At 39.3% G+C, this 23357-nt stretch overlaps 2 protein-coding genes across 6 annotated transcripts in view; both read right to left on the minus strand.

The window, feature by feature from the left end:
- Nucleotides 1-20001, minus strand: part of LOC103709193 — a 46113-nt gene extending 26112 nt beyond the window's left edge. For 2 of the 5 annotated variants that reach the window (XM_039114342.1, XM_039114341.1), the window contains exons 1-13: nucleotides 19573-19987; nucleotides 19373-19457; nucleotides 13967-16230; nucleotides 11994-12108; nucleotides 9677-10552; nucleotides 9009-9327; nucleotides 8440-8924; nucleotides 7816-7942; nucleotides 7603-7727; nucleotides 4558-5237; nucleotides 4315-4432; nucleotides 4096-4212; nucleotides 307-401 (exon numbers count right to left, since the gene is read on the minus strand). In XM_039114342.1, the coding sequence (XP_038970270.1) occupies nucleotides 307-401; nucleotides 4096-4212; nucleotides 4315-4432; nucleotides 4558-5237; nucleotides 7603-7727; nucleotides 7816-7942; nucleotides 8440-8924; nucleotides 9009-9327; nucleotides 9677-10552; nucleotides 11994-12108; nucleotides 13967-16230; nucleotides 19373-19457; nucleotides 19573-19853 (5687 nt within the window). In that variant the 5' untranslated portion in view covers nucleotides 19854-19987. Of the gene's footprint in view, nucleotides 1-306; nucleotides 402-4095; nucleotides 4213-4314; nucleotides 4433-4557; nucleotides 5238-7602; nucleotides 7728-7815; nucleotides 7943-8439; nucleotides 8925-9008; nucleotides 9328-9676; nucleotides 10553-11993; nucleotides 12109-13966; nucleotides 16231-19372; nucleotides 19458-19572 lie in introns of those variants that run through there. The other 3 variants (XR_005506443.1, XR_005506444.1, XM_039114343.1) reach the window with 3 other exon arrangements.
- Nucleotides 20002-20987: 986 nt separating this feature from the next.
- Nucleotides 20988-23342, minus strand: LOC103709167 (protein JINGUBANG). Its single transcript, XM_039114344.1, has one exon. It carries the CDS (start codon nucleotides 22869-22871, stop codon nucleotides 21270-21272), a length of 1602 nt encoding a protein of 533 aa, XP_038970272.1. The 5' UTR covers nucleotides 22872-23342; the 3' UTR covers nucleotides 20988-21269.
- Nucleotides 23343-23357: the final 15 nt, after the last annotated feature.

Below are 23357 nucleotides of genomic sequence, written 5' to 3' on the forward strand. Positions count from 1 at the left end.
TAATAAAATTATGTAGAAATTAGCAACATATAGATAACTAAGATAACCAATCAAACTAACGATGTCACTCTATAAGTATAATTTTTTTGAAAAATCTTTGTCCATTTTTAGCAAATGAATCACATTTCAAATATGCATAGTTGCTAAGAAACCTCAACTCCCTAACAAATTCCTACAATTGTTTTAGACCACAATTAAATCATGCTTCAACTAGTATTTGTGAAAAAACAATTTGTAGATCAGTCAACTATGAAGAATGCAAATCATTCAACACATACAACAATTCAACTATTAGCATGTAAATACCTCAAGAAAATGGAAGCTGATTGCTTTCCAGCAATTATTGCATCTTGATTATCAGCATAATGACAAAGAAGGCTCAATCCAGAATGATTTTGTAGCTGCAGCAAATAAAATGATTTGTCTTGAAGCATCCCAAGATCATTTGCATCATGCAATTCAAATTAAATTATCACCAGAGCTAAGAATAATTAACATCAGCTATATGCGAAAAAAGTAAGTTTCCAGATTCTTTAATGCATTTGTTCGTTAAATACTATGCAATGCCTAGGAGGTATTCACCAAACAATTCACTTTATTGCATGTTACGTACTAGTATTCTAAAATGCACCATCTCAGGCCTAAGTGGGTGCACCTGCCCCATCCAGGGCTTGGATATTTAGGCAGGCCCTATATGCAGCTCAACTATCTAGTGAGTGCTCATGCAACCTGCCTAGGCCACCTAAACTAGGCGGACCATCAATTAGCCTGTGTACAGCAAGTTGCCAAGGAGTTTTATGCAAATCAATAGCATGTTGGTAGTTCATGAAGCCTGCTTAGGCCTAGGAAAACCAGGTGGGTTGCGTTTGCGCGATCACTTTGGACATAACTACACGAGACTATATTAAGTGGGTCTAATAAGTAGGTTTCAACTCACCTTCTCTCTTAGTGGTACTGTAACTTCTTGGCTTATCTAGAATCTGAGAGTCACAAATTTTACTAGCTTTCAACTAAATGTTTATTCCCAGCTTTTTTATTGATTCTTTTCAATTTGCTGTAGCTGCTTATTGCATTGACTTGAATTGCTCAGCAAGTTTGCAATGATGATTGGACAATGTCATTTCATAAAATATAGGGAAAATGATTTCTTTACTAGTTAACATGTCATGTTACAGCAAAAATAGGTCCAGACATATATATATATGTGTGTGTGTGTGTGTATCATTTCAAATATTTATTGTTTTTTCTTTTTAAAATTTATTTCCACTTTTCTAGTAATTTATACATATTACCAATAGGAACTTCCCTCCTTTGAACTTTTGCAGGGAACTTCTGCACGAATACTACTGATAGAGATTGTCATGCTTCCAAGTTGTACATTTGCTGTTGGAAGAACGTCCAAACTATGGATGTTTTGCACAAATTAATATCATGTTATGAAGGCATATTTAAAGCCTAGTTCAGTTTTAGTTATTGTTTAGCATCAAGGAATGCGTCAAGGAATGTTTTATTAGAGTTTACTAGCAATAGAGCACATGCAACGCATGTTTGATGGAAGAGAGAAAAAAGAGCAAGTGATAGAGTGCAATTGCTTTAGGAGTTGAATCAAAAGGTTTAATTGGGAGACGAATTAGAGAAATATATAGAATCCAATCTATTTGAGAGTTTTATGAAGGGGGGCCGATTCGATTTGAAAAGGAGAGAGGGTACATTAAAGTTAGTGGGGCAATGAACAAATTTTTTAAGATAAATCGGAGAAGTATTCTGTGACTCTGATTTTAAGATATCCCCTGATTTTAAGATAAATCTGATTTTAAGATAAAAATAGATGGAATCAAGAGGGAATATTCCCTGATTTCAAGATTGTCATTTTTATTTATAGTACGGTATGTGACTCTGTATAGATTTTGCACAGATATTGATATCTAACTTTAGAAAAATTGTTGCCTATTTTGTGTTTCTTCAAGGGGTTTTCTAGAATCCATCAAATTGCACCACCAACACCCTCTCCACTACAAGGATAAAAAAATAAAATAGAAATAAAAAATTGTGTATGGCTACAAAACTTCAATAAGAGACTTCTCTCTTTTTACTTCAGAGTGAGCGATGAGATGACCACAAGACCACAAAAAGAGTGGTTCTTTCATCATGCCTAAGACGGTTCCTCTCTAATCAAGGTCGTCAAGGTGGCAAGGCAGCTCCTAGTCGGCATGGAGCCTGACTGCCTAGGCAACGCCTAGGTGACCAGGCAGTTCATCTTTTAAAAGGGCAAATAATATATAAAAGGCCAACAATAACACTATTGACCTCATTTTTATGGTGCCTAGGCAGTCCATCTTTTAAAAGGACAAATAATATATAAAAAGACAACAATAACACTATCAACCTCATTTTTCTTTCAAATAATACATATAAAAAATCAAATTCACCATTACAGCATAATAGGAGTTAAGATTAATCAAAACAATGGAAAGATTTCATCACATGTTAATCAGCCAAGTCAAATGTGGGTGTAACAAGTGATAACAAAATCACATTATTAAAAGTTAAATCTGAAAAGATGAAAATTTGACAAGTCTTACCAAGAACAAAACCTAAAGCTTATAGCTAATAATTGAAATCTCATAATCACATTAAGAAAGAGGAAGAAGAGGAGAAAAAAATTCCAAATGAGAAGGAATAGAAAAATAGAGAAAAGATGGATTTGACAAAAATATGGATGAAAAGGGACAGAAAAGAGGAAGAATAGTAGAAAAAAACTTCCAAATGAGAAGGGAAAGAGGAAGAGTAAGATGAGAAGTGAAGAGGAAAAGGAAAATACTAAGTATTAAAAAAATTAAAACAAAATCTTCTAGGGTCTTTGGACTAGCGACAATCGTCGACAGCCTACTGGAAGGCTGCTGAACTTGATCAGAAAATCTAACATATGGTGCATAGGCAAATGGGTAGATGACAACTGGTAGAGGGCTGCTTAGTTAACCTAACATCGATCAATGAGAAAGCTGTTGGGTTAGGAGTGATGCAGGAAGCAATGATCAGAGTGGAAACAAATTATAAATTATAGTAGTCTCACTTCTAGTTCAGCTAAAAAAGTATATTTTAGTTGCAACAATGAAAATAAACTTAAGAAAGAAAGTACAAGCAAAAAAATGGAGTGTATGTATCTTTTAATGTAACAGCACCTAGTCGGTCACTACCTAGGCGATCTAGCCTCTCTAAGCGCCTAGGCAGACCACCTAGATTCCTAGGCAGCACTTTTGACAACACTACCTCTAATTATCTATATTTCTCTCTTTTGCTTTTTGTCTTCCACTACTTTATTTATTTTTCCTTGTAGCACTATTGCCTTTCTATCAAGACCCAACTGACCTTTCTGCAGCATTAAAACTTCACGACAAGTAGCCTTGTTCCATCCCATCTAAACTCTAGCTTAGGTCCAGTCAATACCAAAACCACTCCCTAGTCTGACCAGTTCGATCTGTTATCACAACAGAACTTATCTTCTGTCACAGGATAAGACAATGTCCAGGTGGTCCTATTTGAAGTCCTGACAAAGAAAATGCCTAACAATTCCCTATTTCTGTTGAACTTGAGAGCCTACACCAGCCCTTCCTTGTAGCTAGTCTGGTCTCTCCCTGATGGGGGCTCTTTTCTCCTTTCCCTTGTGGTACTACTTTGCTATTTGTCACCCACAAGTATTTAGCCTTGAGGTGGCCTTTTCCAATTTACTTGCATTCGGTGACAGCAGATCTAACCAGCTCACTTATCGCACGCAGTTTCATCCACCTATTAAGCTTTCTTGTAAGCCCTTTTGCATTTACACATCCTCTTTCACAGAAGATCCCCGTTGCATGAATTCAGAGAGATTATCTTGGGATACATTTCTGTCATCATATTGTCCAGCATTATTTAAAAAAGGCATTCAAATGCTTGAGCAGCCAGTTACCTAGCTGTTACTGTAGAAGGTATATTTGTATGTGTGTGACATGGAGGATGTGTATGTGCCATATATAGGATTTATTTATTTTTTATTACATGGAATTAAAATTATCATCTACAGGCTACAGCAATAGGAATCTTAGGAAGATCAATAACCTTGCAGCAATTTGTAAATATCATCGACCTTCTCACAGCATAAGGACCAGCTATATTTAATTTCCCAACCAAATAAAGAAGTACATCCAATGAGAGCTCAGTTAGAGATATATCCACCTGCCAAAAAGTCATGAGAAATTGTTTGCATTGACCTTGATAACATAACACATTTAACTTAAAACTAGATGAAAGGCAAATCAAGAATATAAACCTCCTCACCTGCTTCACCCCAAAATAAAAATAAACAGGCACTTTTTGATACTTGTTAACTAAAACCTGATGTGTGAATCTAGAACGGAAGAACAGAGATGAATCAACAGGAGAAATAATTTCCCTCCTGCATATTTTAAAATAGTTATAAGTATAAGAAAGAAGGTCTAGTTTGTGATGCGAAATTTGAAACAGGAAGACAAACAGATAATGAAAATAGAAGACATGCTAATGCTAAATTTGAGTGCTAACCAGAGGTTTTTTTGCGCATCAAAGTAGTTAACAGCAATCTGGAATGAGCTTATGATTCTGAATTTGGATGGTAATATCTGTCCGGTGACATGAATATCATTCATGCTGCCTTTATAGAGTGGAAGCTTGTCATTTGCATCTGAAACTTCATGAACGATGGTCAAGACAACCTTATCAATGGTAATAATTACAGATGGGAGATTTGCATCAAGTTTTGATCTCTCTCCTTCCATACAAGATGACTCTCCTTGAACATTTGTTCCACTAACGTCGCCAGAGAAGGAATTAGAAATATGCAACCTCCCAACATCATTCGCTGGAGAAAAATCATTGAGCACCTTTGCCTTGAATGGATTCCCCGGCTTCTTAACAAACTCCGGAAGGCCATCGACAAAAGCAACAGCACAGTCATTCTTCTGGTTCACTAGATAGAAAGCATTTCCAGAAGCTATTTTGCAAGATCTCATGTAATCATCATCGACATCATCCTCATAACTCTCAGGTTCATATGGGATGGTTTGCCAAAGGGCACACCTTTTACCATTGCTGCTAGATATTTCGACAAAGCCTGATCCTGGACTATAGTTCAGGCACAGTGGTTTACCTTCTTCGTTCGTGGCGTACAATGATTCCAAGGAAATCCATGATACTCTTTTTCTCCATGTCTTATGGAACCTCACCTAAAAACAGGCCAATTGAGAAATGTTTCAATTATAGTACTAAGGTTTACAGAAGAAACAGCATCTAAATTTTCAGATTCTGAGTATAAAGCTATAAGAAATCCACCAGTAACAACTATGCTTATCACTACAACAATCGTAGCATTATTGCCCTACTGTGACTTCCTAATATGGGTAAATAACAGTTAGAAAAAAAGCACAAAATTCCAAATGATAAAGGTGCACATGGTAAATCCTTTCATGTTTAAAATTCTAACTGCACCCAATGTCTAATAGATATTCTGGAAGGAGAATTATATTTCAATATCCCAACAAGTTACTTTTCTTTGTTAGGTAGGAGAAGGCGTATAGGCATTTATGATCAATTGCTCAAAATCTTTACCGCATAGTATTATAACAAGGAAGCTGATCAAAACTACTTTGCCATATCTTCTCTTTTGCTGCATTTGCCGACCACTGAATTGGTTCATTATCACACCTTCTAATATGGTGTACTTTATGGTCTTGAAGCTGTCCCCTTACTGATGTGATGTTGAATAGTAAAGGGTGCAAATTATGTGGTGGTACTTATGGTTGAAGTATTTTGTTCGGGTTCAACGTATGACCCACATTAAATGTTTGACTACATCTTAGTGTATATTTAAACAAGGAAAACAAATTTTCTGCTGGTAACTTGCAAGTCAGTAGTCTGAGGTATCACCACATAAGATGAAGCAAAATATTTTGTGGCTTCAAACCTCCGTGTAATCAAAAAAAGGTCTGATTCCCTCAACTATCAAAAGATTCAAAACCCTTTGAAGTTTGAACCATATGTAACTAAGAAAGTTCGTAAACAAGTCAAGCATCTAAAGAATTCTTGACTACATTCTGATTCCTGAGAAGGCATGATTATGTGATATCTGATGAAAGGCAGTATATAGTGCAGAAGAGACTATCACAAACCCTGAGATCAAGAAATGCAGCAAAAGACTTTCTCAAGGGACAAGATGCAAGGGTCAAACCTTCAAAGTGTTACCTAATTGCATTAGTTCGATTTATGTTATTCAAGCTTCCTCTCACAACTGCAAGCCTGAAGATGTCAAAGCATAGTCTTGACTATCTATGCATGCTGAGTCACCACTTAGCTTGCTTTCCCATGGGGAAAGGCCTCTGGAGTTTCTCCACACCCTAGGGCCTAGCTTGTGTGGAGAGATGAGAGAGAAGCGAAGGAACGGGGAGAAAGAGTGTGAAGGAAAGAGATTTTATTTTTTCACTTAAGGACCAGCCCTTCTTTTTTCAGAAAAGACCCCCTTCATAGGCTGTCAACATCTCATAATGTTATTAGGAGGGGGCACACATAAGCAGGAAGGCATGCTTACTTAAAAGTTGGCCCATTTCTGCTAATAAGGTCAGGAGAGAGAGGGTGCACTCCAAAATAGTGGATGACCCTTCTATCCTATGTTTTAGGAGAGGAGTGCTCCACTCCCAATTAGCTGGCCTTACCCTTTCTCCTAACTATTAGAAGGGGCGACCTTGATTTAAGTGCATGCCTTCTCAACTTCCAAAGCCAAACAAAGGCCTTTGTCTGGTATTTCTCTAAAATTAGCAGCTCAACAGGATCAATGGTGCTCCATCATGCACTCCAAATGCCCAATAATGCTAGAACATGCCCTCTAGTTAGATTTTGAGACCAACTTATCAAAAACATATGTTTATTGTCAATCAAAATAAAGCAGCAAAAGGGGAATGAGGGACCACAAAGGCACAAAGTGTTGTCATAGTCCCATACCGGTACCGGATCCTACCGGTACGGTACAGCTACATATTTCGGTACCAAACCGTATCGGCCCATACCGAACCGATACCGGCCCGAACCGACCAGTCCGTACTGGCTCCAATTTTTTTTTGGCTTTTAGCCCCATCTGTACAGTACCGGTTCGGCTCGGTTTGGTTCGGTACCGTACCCATATATCATAAACTGAGTGGCATCACAAATTACCTTAAAAACCAGATGCAAAATAAAGCAGTTACAACAGGGTTACATCATCTCGTCACTAAAAAAATATAAGAATCTGTCTCTTTTCTAATAATAAGATAATGGTATGAAAATAGAGTAAATACAATTTTGCAGGTCTCTGTTTTACCATGAATAACAAAATCAAAATATAGAAATTAAAAAAGCTGAAAACATACAAAGAAATTTACTCACGCCAAAAAAAGCCTGTTATATAATGTAAATTCATTTTTATGAAAATTTATCATAACAGTTTCATTCCATTCTCCATAAGATATATTACCTACACCAGTTACCAGTTAGTGATCATTATTTCAGATATTTCAGAAGTATATGCAAAATGAGACTTGGGGGAGAAAACCAATTACATACCCTAAAGAGAGCCCGTTCTCCAACAAGAGAGTAATGCAGTGCACCAACTAAACGATATTTTTTCTCTCTGTCTTCAACTGCAAAGTACATATGTTGGTGAAGATCCCAGATTGCCACAATTGCTCCTATTTAAAGAACAGAACTTTGTTCAAATTCATGATAACTTATGTAGATATGGACATGTTCTGTGAAGAAAGTGACAAACATAAATACCATCAGTAATCTTATTATCTGTATCAGTGGTCCATCCTTGATTCCTATAGGCAAAATTCCGCGCCAAGTTCTGGCTGGCCTTTGCAGTGAATATCCCACATAAAGGTGCATACAAAGCCAAAAGCATCTGTGAATAAAAGTATTTAGATATGCTTTATGAAATATATACTTGAAGAAGACATCATACTGCACTGTTACAAGCTCACTCAGTGCTGCGATAAGAATCAAATTAAAAAAACAAAAAAGAACACTAAAACCCCTTACCAAAAATGAGGAAATAAGGATTCATCTACAAAATTTATAACCATAAGCTTGCATTGCTTAGAATCGCTTGCAGAATTATATCTATTTCACATGTCCTTTCAAAAGTTGCCCCTTAAAAATGTAAAAGTGGCCTAATTAGCAAAATGAAATATGTAATGCAAGTCAAAGAAAAGAAAAAAGGGCTAAACTTTGCTCATGATGTAGATGTGACAACATTATCATATTAAGCAAATTGTTCTAATTTAAGTGTCACCCAAACCAGCAGAAGTAAACCATATCTCTGCAGTCCTCTAAAGAGATTACCAAAACATTCAATTAAAGAGATACTCAGAAAGACAAAAGGGGGGGACCATTGTTGACCTGAATTTCAGATATTGCTATTGTCAAATCAAAACCAGAAATGGAACCCTTCCCGAACCAATCACTCTGCACTAGCCCAAAGCCCAGTTCATTCCTCAAAACCATCTTCTCGATCTTAATAGAAGCAGCCAGATGCTTTAAGATGTAATTGCCATGGTATAAAGGAGAAAATCCAGATGTCTCCACCAAAATTTCCTGCCCAGGAGCTGGAAGATTTGCAGAATGTGCATCACCAAGGCCAGCAGGCATGCTTCTTGAAACTTGAGAAGCAAGAATATTTTCACCAGATCTACTATGAGATGACAAAGCAACTGCTGTATTGGAGCAAAAATGGGGCACAAGCGATTCTCTTGTTTGATTGAGCATATTTCTATGAACATGCTGACTAAAGATTGCCAAACGATTTAAATCAAAAAAGAGATTTTTCCCAGAGCTCATAAGCTGTAGGCTCATATCAGCTTCTAGAATTAGCTCCTGAATTTCATCTACAAAAGAAGTGAACCAAAAAAAAAAAACATCAGCATATTATAAGTAGGGTTAGTAAAATATAAGAAATTGCAATTATTTACCTGATCCATCCATAACAACAAGAGCAAGAGAAAACTGAGACAAGTCAACACTAAGTGCCTTGACAAAGTTATGTTCAAACATCTTCCTCTTTTCCGAATTTGAAGCCGAGGACACAGTGCCTATGTCGTGCTCCTCATTGGAACAGTTGGTTGATCTAACAATATGTTCACTGGAAAGTGTCAGGATGCCTCCTTTTTCAGATGATCTTCCAGATACATTGCACACCCATGAAAAACATTGCATGGCCAGCAGACAATATAGTCTATAACACTCAATGAACATAGCCAGTGTTGACGTTTCAAGAAAGATTAAACCACCCTGTCCACAATATTAACACTGCATAAGAAGCAAGCAATTTGAATCCATGTATTTTTTCAGAAAACAATAAAGAAGGAAAATGTGTGTTTAATGCCAAATTTGCAGCAAAGTACATGAAGCACTGAAACAAGACTGACTCTGATAAGCAGTATTAGAAAAATAAAATATTCTTCAGATGCCCGTGGAAGCAAGACAAAGAGCAGTCTATTTATTAAAGAAAAGAGAATATGGATGATAGAATGGCTGAACATGTCCAAAAATAATATGAAAAATCATTATTGTTTTTAAAGGAAAAATATGCGGCAAATGTATTTGAAACATTAACAGTTTATCTTCAAGCCATTATTACCTGGAGTTTGCAGCTGATTGTCTGGAGGTCCTCACAAAAGAAAATTGAAGTTTTTAGCATACTTGGTTGATGTGTTGCAGTTAGCAGGGTCTTCATACAACATTCAGCCATTAAAATCTCACCAAATTCAATCTCCATAAAAATCCAGCAACCAGATGAGGACCCAGGATTATCTGTCACAAGCAATCGACCTGCTTCCACATTATGATTAGGACCACATGAGTGGGTCTCAGGTTCTCCAGCATTCAGAAAGTGTCTTTCCACTTCATATGAACTCGGTAAGGCACCACCATGAGAACCAACTTGTAAACTAAATACGCAGTTACAAAGAGAGAATTGATGTAATTTTTTTAAAGATTGATCAAGCTGGGTCTTAAGCTGCAATATATCAGTGCCAACTTCCACAGAACTTTGATGGTTGAAAACAACTGACTGAATTTTCGAAAAATTAATCAGCATTTCTGCAAAACTTCCACTGCATGAGATCTGCATAAAAGATTTTTGAACAAACACTCCAATACCAAAACTAAGGAATTGAATCATATTCGTCATCATTATCTCCTTGCATGTAGATGGTACGTTGACATTGTCCATAGCACTGCTGGAAGCCGTATTGGCATTCATAGAACTCAAATGTTTATTTCGTGAATCATTCAAAATGATGTCCACTGACTCAGATTCGAGTGCAGCATCAACTAAAATTTGTGTATTTTTAATAATCATATTTTCATCAGTAGCTTTAGATTTTGTCAATTGTAGATCATCATATTTCTTGGCTAAAGTCATTAATTTACTGAAGAATTCTCGAGGATAACAAAGACTGGCAGAGTCGAAATTGCTAAAACCAGATGATGCCGAAAACATAGCTTTAAAAACCTGAAAGAAGAAGAGACGTGAATACAGGCAGTATATACAAATAAACAAAGTTATATGATACAAGCTATTTAGGAAACAGACCTACTTACACGAATGCATAGCATGGTGAAGAGATGAACCACCCTGATGTGTATCAAATTACACTAGATCATAATATTGCAGTTGTGTCTGTTTTTGCCAACAAGACTAACTTGTTTGATGCTATAACAATCAGCATGCCGGCATATTATTATTAATTTTCCAGCTTAAGATTGATAAAGTGAAAGCCTTGATGTAGGGTAACAATTAAGTGCTTTAGCAGGTTTTGCTAACCTCATCATTCTCCTGTGGTCCTAATCACCTTATCATTTCCCAAATTGTTCAAGCAATCTAATTTGCATATTGTTCAAAGATATTATGGACAGGTAAGTGAGGTCTGATTCATCAAGAATTACAAAAAATTTTAAGTTTTAAGAATAGAAATTAGAATTAAAACTTGAAGCAGAACAATGTACATGTGGCAACACCTACTGCAATTAAGATCGCCCTGCGTCATCCTTTTACTCTGATGTTAATTTAGCATTAGTTAATATAACTTGGCAAAGTCCAAGTCAACTACCCACATAACAAAAAGACAAATGCTATATAGCTCAAGAAGAAAAGAGAAAATGAAAAAACAAATGAATGATATTTTAAAAGCCACAGTTATTTTCATAACAATCACATATTACAAAGTTATTATCACACTCAATTACTTCGAGACTATGTTCTTGCACCATTAGACCAAATTTAGTAAATTTGACTTCATAGACGTCTACTATTAAGGAAAATAATAAGATTTTTTTAAAACAAAATCCATTCCCCATGTGGTAACTCTCTAAGCTCCAAATGGCCTGAACATTATAGTCTATGAGACAGAACCTTGACTAAGCACCTTGGTGAACTGTCAAGGCACCTTACTGGCTGCCAATGACAACCTTTCTTAGGGCACCCAGCTTGGACAACACCTTACGACCAGGAATAACAACAACAGCATACAACAGAACGAGCATTAGCTGGGCTGCCAAACATTCAATATTGGTATTGCTTTTGATGAGTTTGCCAAATCAGACAATACACCCATGTCAAGACAGGTTGATACAGTATGCAGTATAAGGTCAAGACGTACAGTACAGTCATGATTTCAAACCTTGCTTGAAACACATGAACATCTATCGGGTATTTCAGAAAATCTTTTATATGAAATGTGATTTAGGAATTCTGGTACTTTCCCATTGGGAAAGGGAGCCAAAATTATTGAACAAGGAGGAATAGAAAGGATAATATATATTCCAAAGTAAGACCGCATAACAAAGAGGAAAAAACAACTGTCCGTTCAAGTTTGTGCTCATCAACTTCCAATTAATATTCAAATCCCAATAAAGTTTGTTCTAACCAAAAAGATAGATAAAAATATCATTACCTGGAGAAAAATCAAAAGTTCATCCGCATATAAATAAACTGCAACATCAGTAGTAATTCCACTCAGACTAATTGATAGAACATCTACTTCTCCAGATAATGAACGAAGATAATCTCTGCAAAAGAATCTCAAATATTACAAAATTGCAAATCAACCGGCAAGCATGAAGATAAAATTTAATATTATCAAAATAAGACAATTAGGGAATGGGAGAACATGGCCACATACACTTGAGCATATGACCCTCGGCCCTACACATATATACAAACCAAGGTTCGTCGTCTCGGTACCGAACACCGTACCGGTGCCACGCTAGCACAGTGTCGGTACGGTATGGTATGAAATTTTTTTGGCATACTGAGTATCGGTACGCCACCTATACCGAATACCGGTACCGAACCAGTATGGTACAATACGCCCTATACCACCTAGTTCAGGCCGATACGGCATACCATGATGCAAACAGAAAACTAAATTCACAAAGAGTCTCATCCCAACCATAGGCAAGTGCAGTAAATGATAGAAAAAAAATGTCTAAAATTGATATGGTAGCATTAAGTATGCATTGAAATTTATATTTTTTGAGTTATGATTTTATAATAGTTTGTTTGGTTGCGCAAAAAGTTTCATAAAAGCTCTAATATCATGAAATTGATAATTTCGCTCTATATAGAATTTCCAAGTTCATGTTTTCTCTCCTTATCATCTCACATTTTTTCCATCGCCAAACCTTCTATTTTTAACAAGAAAACACATGAACAGTCCTAACCATGGTCTACCGTACCGGCCGGTACGGGCCGGTACCAGATCCTACCGGTACGGTACAGCTACATATTTCGGTACCGAACCGTACCGTACCGGCCCGTACCGACGCGTACCGGCCCGTACCGACCGGTACCGGCCCGTACCGAACCGATACCGGCCCGAATTGACTAGTACGTACCGGCTCCATTTTTTTTTTTGGCTTTTAGCCCCATCGGTACAGTACTGGTTCGGCTCGGTTTGGTTCGGTACCGTACCGGTACCGATGCCCACCGGTACGTCGGTACAGTCGGTACTGCATACCTTGGTCCTAACCATCGAACATAAAAATTTAAACTTTGGAAAAGGATAAGTTCATAATTTTGTAATGAATAACCTCCAAACCAACCAATTGAATATATTATCTTAATAAAATAAATGCCGCCAAACAAACATGTGAAATTCCATGGAAGGAGCAGGTCTTAAGCTATGCAGAATGAAAGTCTAAAATGCCTGATGATTAGGCATTAAATGTCTTGGTTGACGTTCAAGGTTTTGAATTCCATTTTGAGCATATCATAAAAATTAACATGATATTGTAGCTACATTCGGGTCCTCAGATGCCTTTAGGGTCAACTATAGAGATTTCGGGAATCCTTTTGAGTCCTTTGACTTGGATATTAATAAATCCTAAGCTTTCTTGGTCAAATGTTCCGCATCTCTCTCTCATGCACAAACAATATTATCCAGACAAAGCATAATTTAGTTCAAAAATATGACCCTACTAAGAACATCAAACAAGAAAGCCCGTACCGAACTTGTCCAATCTCTGACCGGTCCGGTTAGGCGTTAAAAAATAGTATCGGATAGTACCGACCCGAACCGGTCTGTGCCGGTTCCAATTTTTTTTTTAGGCTTTTGAATGCGTAAATCAAGCCGAACTAATGGTACCGGTTCGTACCGGCTTGAACCGGTACCAAACCGGTCCGGTGGCCAACTACACCTACTGGTACCGGTTCAGCAATCTTTGACATCAAATATCCCAATATCCTGACAGAAACTATCAAAAACGTTGCATTAGGTTGCTTACATGTATCCTGCACTTAGACACAAAATCAGTAAAACAAATAAATATACTAAAAAAGTGACGCAAAAGTTTAGGTTGAGAAATGAATTGACAGTGAAATTCAATAAATAGGGACAAGAGAGAGCAGGAGTACATTAGACTCTACCTGCAGATTGAGGAATGTATTGTTATTGACATAGGTCCAACAACATGAGATTTCTGATGTACTTCTAAATTGTCAATGGATACAGCTAGGCCGATGATTCTCAAACAAGCATCAAGCGCAATCCTCCCTCGAGCAACATATCTTTCACTGGCATGTGCTTCCAAAATGTCTAACGTGCGGGGTTCCTTAAACCAAATATACTCAGCATCCACCTCATTGAAACTTGACTCTTCAGTCAGTGCAGCTAAAACAGCTTTAGAAGCAGGCAACACAGCAAATTCAATATTTGCGAGATCAAACACAAAACAATAATTGTTCTTTTCCTGAGCAACTATAGGACTCTTGTATTGTTCAGTATCATGCAACAGCTGATCTTGTAGAAAAATTCGAATAGATGGTCCACCAATGACTGCTCCAATTTGGATGTTCCTGACTGGAATCATATTAATTAACAGAATCTTCAGCTTACTGGTGTATGATCTTATCCTATCCTCCATACTGATTTCAGGTTTCTCCTCATGTACAATTGACGAAGATGACGGACTCTGCATTCTCCCAATAGTAGTAGCCCAATGACGACAATGTTGCAGTTGCCCAAGCAACAGAGAAGAAAACTTTATAGATGAATAATCCAAATCAAGGTTCATTTTTCCAAGTGTCAATGTGCATTTATGAAGTCCATAATCTCCACTATCAAGATATGGATCTATAAGGAAGTTTTGAAGCTCACAAAGAACAAATGGCTGATCAGTATGCTGAAAATTTATCTCTGCATATATCTGACTAACTTTCTTCCACTTTGACCACAAGTTTGCAATATTATTTTCCAAGACAAAGATTGAAGCATTATCAGCAGAAATTGGAGAATCAATAGCATCTCGTTCTGATGGATCATATGCCCGAACAGGGTCACTCCACATGATTATCTTAGATTCAATGCCAGAACGAACTTTAGGTGCTTTAAAAGATAAGCTTTGCTTAATTCCTGGGTCATTATCCATAAATGAAGCCCTTGAAACATAAGACAGATGTAACCTCAGTTCGCCAAGAACACTAAATAATGATTTTGTAATGCTGTTGACTGTATAGTTAAAGCACAAGCACTTCATTATTAGACAAAGTGAAGGCAGGTTTACATGATGAAGCTTTGCTTCATGCTCAACTTTTCCACTAATAGGATCATGATCAGAAGTTGCAGAAGAAAGCGTGATGTAGAGTTCTCCTAAACTGAGAGTCATTTGAAACTGCAAACCAGAATCTTGAGAAACACCACCGAGAATAAGTGCAGACGATCTACTGATTCTTCGGTGCATACAAGGGATGCACAAATTAAAAAATAAATCTGCAGCTAGCTGATACATGAAGCAAATAAATCTCCAAAGAAGTGAAACGAGTGCAAGAATTCTTAACAATGAAGTGGTTACAAGACTGGTTGATGTTTTCAAATCAGTGGATGATGAGCACGATGATAATCTGTGACGTGCTATCTGTCGTGCACGTCCCACAGCCTCTGCAGGAAGTTTCTCCTCTAGTTCATTAATTAGTTTCCACTGATGTTTAACATGATTCAAACATTTGCTATTGTTGGACACCCTAGCAACATTTTCTTTTAATGTCATGTTAGCAGAATATCCAACCAATGATAGCAGTAACTCATAGGCACAAACATATCGTGACCATAGCACAACAATGTGAACTATTCTTTGCAAAAAAGTTCTATGAAGAGTCAAACAACCGAGTTTTTGTCCAGCTATCTTCCAGAGCTCCTGACCGTTCCTAACACCATCGCATTCTTTGGAAGATAATACATATGACATTACCAAAAGGAGAGGAATGCTGTCTGATGAAAATTTGATGTCTGCATGTGCTATTTGAACGCCAAATCCCAGTGGTTGAGAACCTTTTAATCTGACGCATGTTGACAGACCCATCAAAGATGTGATGCAGTTTGTGTAATCATTATCCTTCAACCTGAACTCCAGACTATTGCAACTAATAGTTAAAATTCTCTCCTTTCTAGGCAGAAGTAATGAGTGTAATATTCCTCTTAAGAAAGAACTGTACTCAAGAAGCTCAGGTTCCAAACAAATATCATTCATCTTCAACACACAAGCATGATATGCATTCATAAATTGCAACTTTAATTGGATGTCTTGGAGTTGTACCTGACAACAACTTAATAAAACACCAGACAAAGGCATTGCTATATTTCCTGAAGAAGACCTATACAGAAGTCCTTCGATCATTTCATGCATGGAAGCACCCTGAAAATGATAAGAAGCATATCCTACAGTGTCTGAGCTAACAGTATGTTCATAGAGGTTGAAATAAAATTATCATGCTATGACTGCATATATTAGATACCTCATGTATTCTTTCCTGCAGATTCACATATGAACACTCATTCTACATGTGAAAAAAAATGTCTGAGCACAACAAGTAAATGAACATGACAACAGGACAAACCATGATGCATAGAATGCATGTTAGACATGTATTATAAGCATCATTATCATTGCCCTTGTCTTCTTACATTTAAGCCTTCTTCAGATCATATTGCCCCAAAATCATGTTTAACCATGAGATTTATCATCCTCTTCATGTCTTATAAGTTAGCCTTCTGACCTTCTCACTAGAACAAACTGAAAAGAGTTCCCTTCAGTTAAAAATTTTGTTTCATACAGTAGGTGTCCTCCATGGACTCTATTTAGGCAATCCAATATTTTTTGTGTGTGATGGTGCAATGCACACAATGGTGATGTCACCAAGAGTGGTACGCATACTTAACTTTTGTTCAAGCCATCCATTTTCCAACCTGTCTCTTGATTGGATTGAGCATGTTTTCCTTGTTCGTTTTCTAATTAACCTTTTGACTTAAGTATGTCAGTGCATTGACTGTAGGGGTGCCAATGGGTTGGGTCGGACCGGGTCACCCAACCCAGTTCCTTGTTCGGATCCAAATGTTGGACCCAGACCCAACCCAATAAAAGATCGGATCAGGTCGGGTCAGGTCCACAGCTACAATTTTTGACCTAATGAGTCATTTGGGTCGGGTTGGATCCATGCATAACCCGGTCCCAATCTAAAAAATTGGGGTCCGGGTCGGGTCCAGTTCAGGGATAAAAACCAATACTCTAATGGCTTTGCTTGCACTGCAAATAACTGTATCTAAAAAAATTTCACTTTCTTAAAATAAGATTGATAGAGATATAGAAATATGTATAAAGATAACAAATAAATATTTATTTTGCTTAAAATGGGTTAATGTTTATCATATTTAAAATGCAGAACATGCTTAAGATATTATTAGCACAAGCTGGCATGACTGAGTTTAGGTATAAACCAAGTTTAGATATTATTAGCTATTTATTGGCCCACTATTAGTTCATTAAACTAAAGCAGCAAGTTGCATAGAACAAAGGCTCACGAGGCTCAAGCTGCCTGCAAAAGCCCTACAACCACTAAACCTAACACTAAACAAATCCTCGACCTAATGATACTAAAAGGTTGGGTCCCCATTGCCAGATAGGCAGAATAAACTTATGCACCTCTACCTGTTTTCGGTATCAATGGCATTTGCTATTTTTTTTTAAAGTTGATTTAATCTACAACACCAATTCCACTACATGTTGTTGCGTCTGTTGCTTCCTTTTCCTTTTAAAAAAATAAATTCTTCCATACATATTTTTTTCTTTTCTTCTGATTTTATGCCAGCTAAATGTAATCAATAAAAGCATTCATACTCCTAACGAGCACCAATCTCTTACCTAACCCGCCTACCTTCATGAAAAAATGTAACCCCACAGTTTGAGACCACCACGAAGCTCGATATCATTATATTATTCTACATTTCTACTCCATGTCAACTTCAGAACAGCAGTTACAAACAGAGAGTTAAGATTATGGGCTGGGCCTTAAGCATTAGCTAGGCGGCTGGGCCTACACCCCTGCAGCCCACGGGCCCAAATAGTTTAGCGGGTTCGAGTCGAGTCAGGTTGGGCCGGGTTGGATCCAAATTCAGAAAACCCAGACCCGGCTCCGAAAATGAAACAGGTCGAATTTTAGAACTCGGCCCAGCCCCACGGATCCTTTAAAACAGCTCGGATCGGGTCCAATCAGGTCGGGTCGGATCGGGTCCAATCAAGTCGGATCGGGTCAGATCACGGGTCAACCCGACCCATTTGCAGCCTTAATTGGCTGTGATTTATGGAGATGTAATTAGCATGTTAACATGATTATCATTTCAGTCTATATTTAATTATTCATCCAGCCAAAGCAATAATATAACTAGATAGTCCATATCATATTAGACTGTTCGAGAATAACATGGTAGGTATCAGCAATGGCCCATGTCGCTACTTATTTAGTAGTACCAAATCATAGTTAAGCAACATATTGTGCTACAAGGTTAGATAAGTTTTTTATCCTGAATATATAGGAACGACCTTAATTACCTAAAATGGGAACAAGTGCAGAAGTGGAATCAAGTACAGATATGAGGAAGTGGGACTTTAAATCCGAAAAATAGATAGGGAAAAAGGGAAAAACTTAGAAAGTGGAAGCAGGTTCAGGTTTCCAAAGAGTCCAGAGCAAGTGTAGTACCCTATATAGAATTTTCTCAGCTACTAAGGCAACTAGAAATTTGCATATTTTCTGCTTCTTTTTGCTACACAGTGGTGGTACACTATTCAAAAAATGGCAGCTAAAACAACAGAAAGAAGAAGGATTCAGATCTGAGTTGTTTGGACCTGGTCAATCAGATCCAAAATTGAGCAGAAATTTATCCTAGACAAAGACCAGTGCCTAGTTTGGTGCAAAATTGTTGCCAGGTCCAACCTGAATTAAGCAAACTTGTGCCCAGCCAACTCAAAGTCGGCTATGTTTAACTCAATCCTATCCAGACAACCACATTGGGAACAAGCTCTTGCAAGCTACTACCTGTGTTACTTGTTTCCAGGGTTTCTTGAATGTCAACGCTATTGGACATTCGGTCGTGGCATGAGCTAGCATGCAAATGTGAATTTCTTTGAACCATTCCACGCTAGAGTTTTCTTCTTTTTTTTGTTTGTTTGCTTGTGGGACTGCTGGTTTGCCCTTCTAATCAGAATTTATCTGGTACTCTTTAATTAATCTTTGCTTCCCTTTTATATTTGTTTTTGCTAAGTTCATGGCTATGCAAACACATTCAGTTGCTCTATTGGGCTTCCATCTTACTTCATGAACGGGCTCTAGCCACACCAATCCTTGATATATCATTGCATTCGAAAAAATTTAATTCCTATTATCTAAATTTCAGCAACAGTGGGTTTACCGGTTCAAAGATAGCAAGGCAGTGGCACCAGGCTCAAAACATCATCAATAGATTCGAAAGAACTCGCATCAAGAAATTTAAAGCCACTAAAATACCTGAGGATCGACCAAAGCAATTGCCTTCTTCCTCTCTCTTGCAGCTAAATCTCTTGAACTCGAACGCTTCTTGCTTACAGTTTCCCTAGAAACCATGGGCATACCAACCATTAACTTCTCAAAACGCATAACTAACGCAAATTACAGCCAAAAAATATTTTAAAAAAGCCAAGAAACGGTATAAAAGATTCAAAACAAACCTTGAAGCTAGGGTTACATCGACACCTCGCATTTGAAGAACGAGGGAAGGGCTCGACCATGGAGAAACCCGAATATGGACTTCCCCAACCTTAAAACTTTTGAATTCTAGAGACACAGAGTCGTCCATCAAAGAATTGAGTGCCGAGGGATCCAAGGAGAGGTTCTTGGCTCTCCCATAAGATCGTAGAAACCCTAGTTCGAGCTCCATATCTGGTTCTTCTTGCAGCCATGGCCGTAGCTGAGCCGCTACCTTCGATCGCAGTGCCTCCGCAATGAACATCACGGCGGATTGGTATCGAAGGAATCGAGAGGTTCGAGTCGTTCATCAATCGCTGCTCGCCATCACGCGGACGGACACCGGGGACCTGAGAAGAACCGCGAACAGGAGAAGATCATAAGCGTCTTTATCTGTGGTATCTCACTAATATATCGGCACTTTAATATAGAGAGCCAACAAAATAGGCAAATATTGCTGAGTTAAAATAATCGTATAGATCAAATAGACTCGATGCGCAGAACCAATGAAGTAAGTAAAAATAACCAATTTAAAATAGTTTTCTACATCAATTTAATATTTTTATCAATGCACGATAGACTGCGCATGAGCGATACCAATGAATAAAAAAAAAAAAAAAAACATGGCTCATGCCACAAACAAACTTTGCTAGAAGCATATTATCACTAATTTAATAGAGCAAATTAATGTGCTAGGTGACCATGCCTAGATATGTTTGATTTGTTTAGTTAAAATAGAAAAAAATACAAAACTATGGCACATGTAGTCCATACCTTCAATTTTAAAAATATATATATATATTAATATGTGTTTAATAAAAAAGAGTTAAATGGATACATGCCCTCTCCATAAAAATTTGCCAATAATAGCGATACTAACATTGGATGCATTTCCTATAGCACATCTGCTTGGATAAAACAAAAAAAAAAAAAGGTAGAAGAGAAAGAAAGAGAGGAGAAAAGAAAAATATATATGTATATATATTTTAATAGAATAGGAGCAATCCCAAACTGTGTGCTAATAAAAACTATGGTTAGAAAAGAAAAAAATTTATCTAAACTATCTAATTTTGTGATGAAGAAGACACAAATTATTTAAACATCCGTTTTGCTTTTCCCCAAACCATCCATTTGTAGAGGAGAAAAAAATAACAAGATAGAAGTGATTTATTCGCATTTCTCTTCTCTCTTTTTTTTTTTTAACCAGATAAAGAGAAACTCAATTTCTCCCATTATTTTCTTTTTTTTCCCACGTTCCAATCCACATTAGAGAAAGTAAACAGAAAACTCAGTAAAAAAAAATTGTAGACAAATTTTTTTTATAATTTATATAACTAGTACATCCTGCTCAATCACTAAAAAGTAAAGAGAAGGGGGGTGTACATCCTACACAATCATGAAAAAGTAAAGAGAGGGCGGTGTAAATCAAAATTTTGCTTGCAGTAGCATGATACAAACTCAAATCTCAAATCCATCAAAACGCTTAACCATGTATACAAATCTCTACTATTGGGTACACGCATCAAGACATTTCTCTATCATTGTTTTTATCCACACCTTTCTAACATCAACCCAATCTCTGCTATTCTGTACATCAAAAACAAAGCATCTCCGGCTGGTATATACATCTTTCTTAAATCTTTCCTCTACCACATAGAGGGCATCAACATCCCGCACGTGTTCAAGAGGCAGCCCGCACGCTGGCCCTCCTCTCTTTCAACTCCGAGAACACCGGCGAAGAGTAGCCCTTCCCGGCCCCGCCAGTGCCGTTGCTCCGCCGGTACGTCCCGCTCTGCCCTCGCACGTGCGGGGGCGAGCGCCGAAGCTCCGCCTCGGGTCGGACCCGCACGTGCTGCGGCGTCCGCACGACCAACTCGGATGCTCGCTCCGGCACCCGCCACAACTTGACGGACTTGTCCAGGCTCCCACTGTACACCACCCAGCGCGGGCCCGCGGGCCCACCGCTCTGGTCCTCCTCGATGGCCACACACTTGACGGGCGCCGCGTGGCCGGCCAATATCGCGAGCTTTGTATGGTCCCCGCTCTTCTCCCTTCGCCACACGCACAGCGTCTTGTCCGCCGACCCGCTCACCACCAAGCTCCCGGCGGCCGCGAGGCACAGCACCGCCATCTTGTGCCCGCGGAGCACCCCACAGTGAGCAGGCGGCCGGCCGGCGCCGCGGTTCTCCCAGAAGTTCACCAGCCCGTCCGACGACCCGCAGTACACGGTCCCCCCCGCTGCCGGCACAACCGCCAGTGCCGTCATGGCGCTCTCCCGCCGGAGCAGCGTCTGCACCGCCACGTGCCGGGTGGCGCCGCCCCTATTTACCCACTCCCGGCGCCACACCTTCACCGTCCCGTCGGCGGAACCGGTGAACACCAGCCTGTCGAACCCCGCCGCCGCCACCGCATTGATGGCGTCCTCGTGGGCGTTGATCGATTCCAAGCACTTGGAGTCGGAAATTCTCCAGACTTTTAGGGTTTTATCCCAGGAGCCGGAGTAGAGGAGACCCGCGTCCTCGTCGAGGGCGAGGCAAGAAACCGCGTCGAAATGGCGCAGCCAGACGGCATTCCAGTGCCGCCGGACCTCAACGTAGTTAGAGGGGTTGATGGAGCTTTTGAGGAAGTCTTTGAGACTCGGAAGGGTGCCGATGCGCTTGTGGACGGCGGGGCTTTGGGGGGAAATTTTCCAGATGCGGATCTTGCCGTCCTGGTGGCCAGTGAAGATCTTGTCGCCGGATATGACGATGGCCTTGACGAGGCCGCTGCTGGACTTGAAGCCACCGAACTCGCGGCGGCCCTTCCAGATACGGATGTTCTTGCTGTCGGAGCCGGTGTAGAGGAGGTCGCCGGCGGTGGCAAGGGAGTACACGTGACCCTCCTCGCGGACGAGGGAGTCGAGGAGGCCGGCGGAGTGGGGGTCGTCGGAGGGCTGGACGAGATGGGTCCACGGGGACTTCGCAAAGGGGGAGGCCGCGGGGTTCCAGGGGGAGAGAGCATACGGGGAGCTGGCGGCGCTGGTGGGGTTGCGTTCGGAGAAGTAGGTGGGGCTGGCGGTGGCGGAGGTGGGGGTGGGGAGGTCGTCCTCACTATTGGATTGGTTAATAGGATCGCGGAGGAAGTTGGAGAGCTTGGAGTATCGCCACGGCGGGCTATACGGCGCCGCCGCGGCAGATGATGCTTTCCGGTCTCTCATAGAGATTTCGTCGAATAGGAGCCGAGCACGGAAGAGAGGAAGTGTGGACGAGACGGAGAGCTTTTCCGAAGGCTTCCGAAGAGGCATGGGAGGGCATATATAGAGGCGAGGGAGGGGAAATGTGGAGCTGTGGTCCGCGGCGGGCGTGAGACGCGTGTCGGGATAAAACTTAGATCAGAAGGGACCAGTGCTGAGGTGGCATTATAGTTGATTGATGACGTGTCCTATATAATTGGCTGCTGCCCTGTAAATTTTGAAAAATAAATAATTTCAAAGGAGCAACGCTGGGGCGACAAGTGCACTTTCCGGTAGGCTCATCACTTTGTTACAGTTGGAAACTATCATACGATAGCATTAGGGTAGATTCATGGAGTTGCATGAATACTTGCTAGTTGTAGATATCATTCCAATCTTCCAAAGGTTCATACTAAAGGTGGTGAGATGGATGCTTGCTGAATTGGAGGAATGATATGTTTTTTGAAGCTAATAACATAGATCTTGGTATGTATAATGATAGTTGTTGTTAATGAAAATTTATAATTTTTGCCTTTTGAGAATAAGGCTGGAAAATAG

Source organism: Phoenix dactylifera, chromosome 16, assembly GCF_009389715.1.
Source record: "Phoenix dactylifera cultivar Barhee BC4 chromosome 16, palm_55x_up_171113_PBpolish2nd_filt_p, whole genome shotgun sequence".
NCBI classification, from domain to species: Eukaryota; Viridiplantae; Streptophyta; class Magnoliopsida; order Arecales; family Arecaceae; genus Phoenix; species Phoenix dactylifera.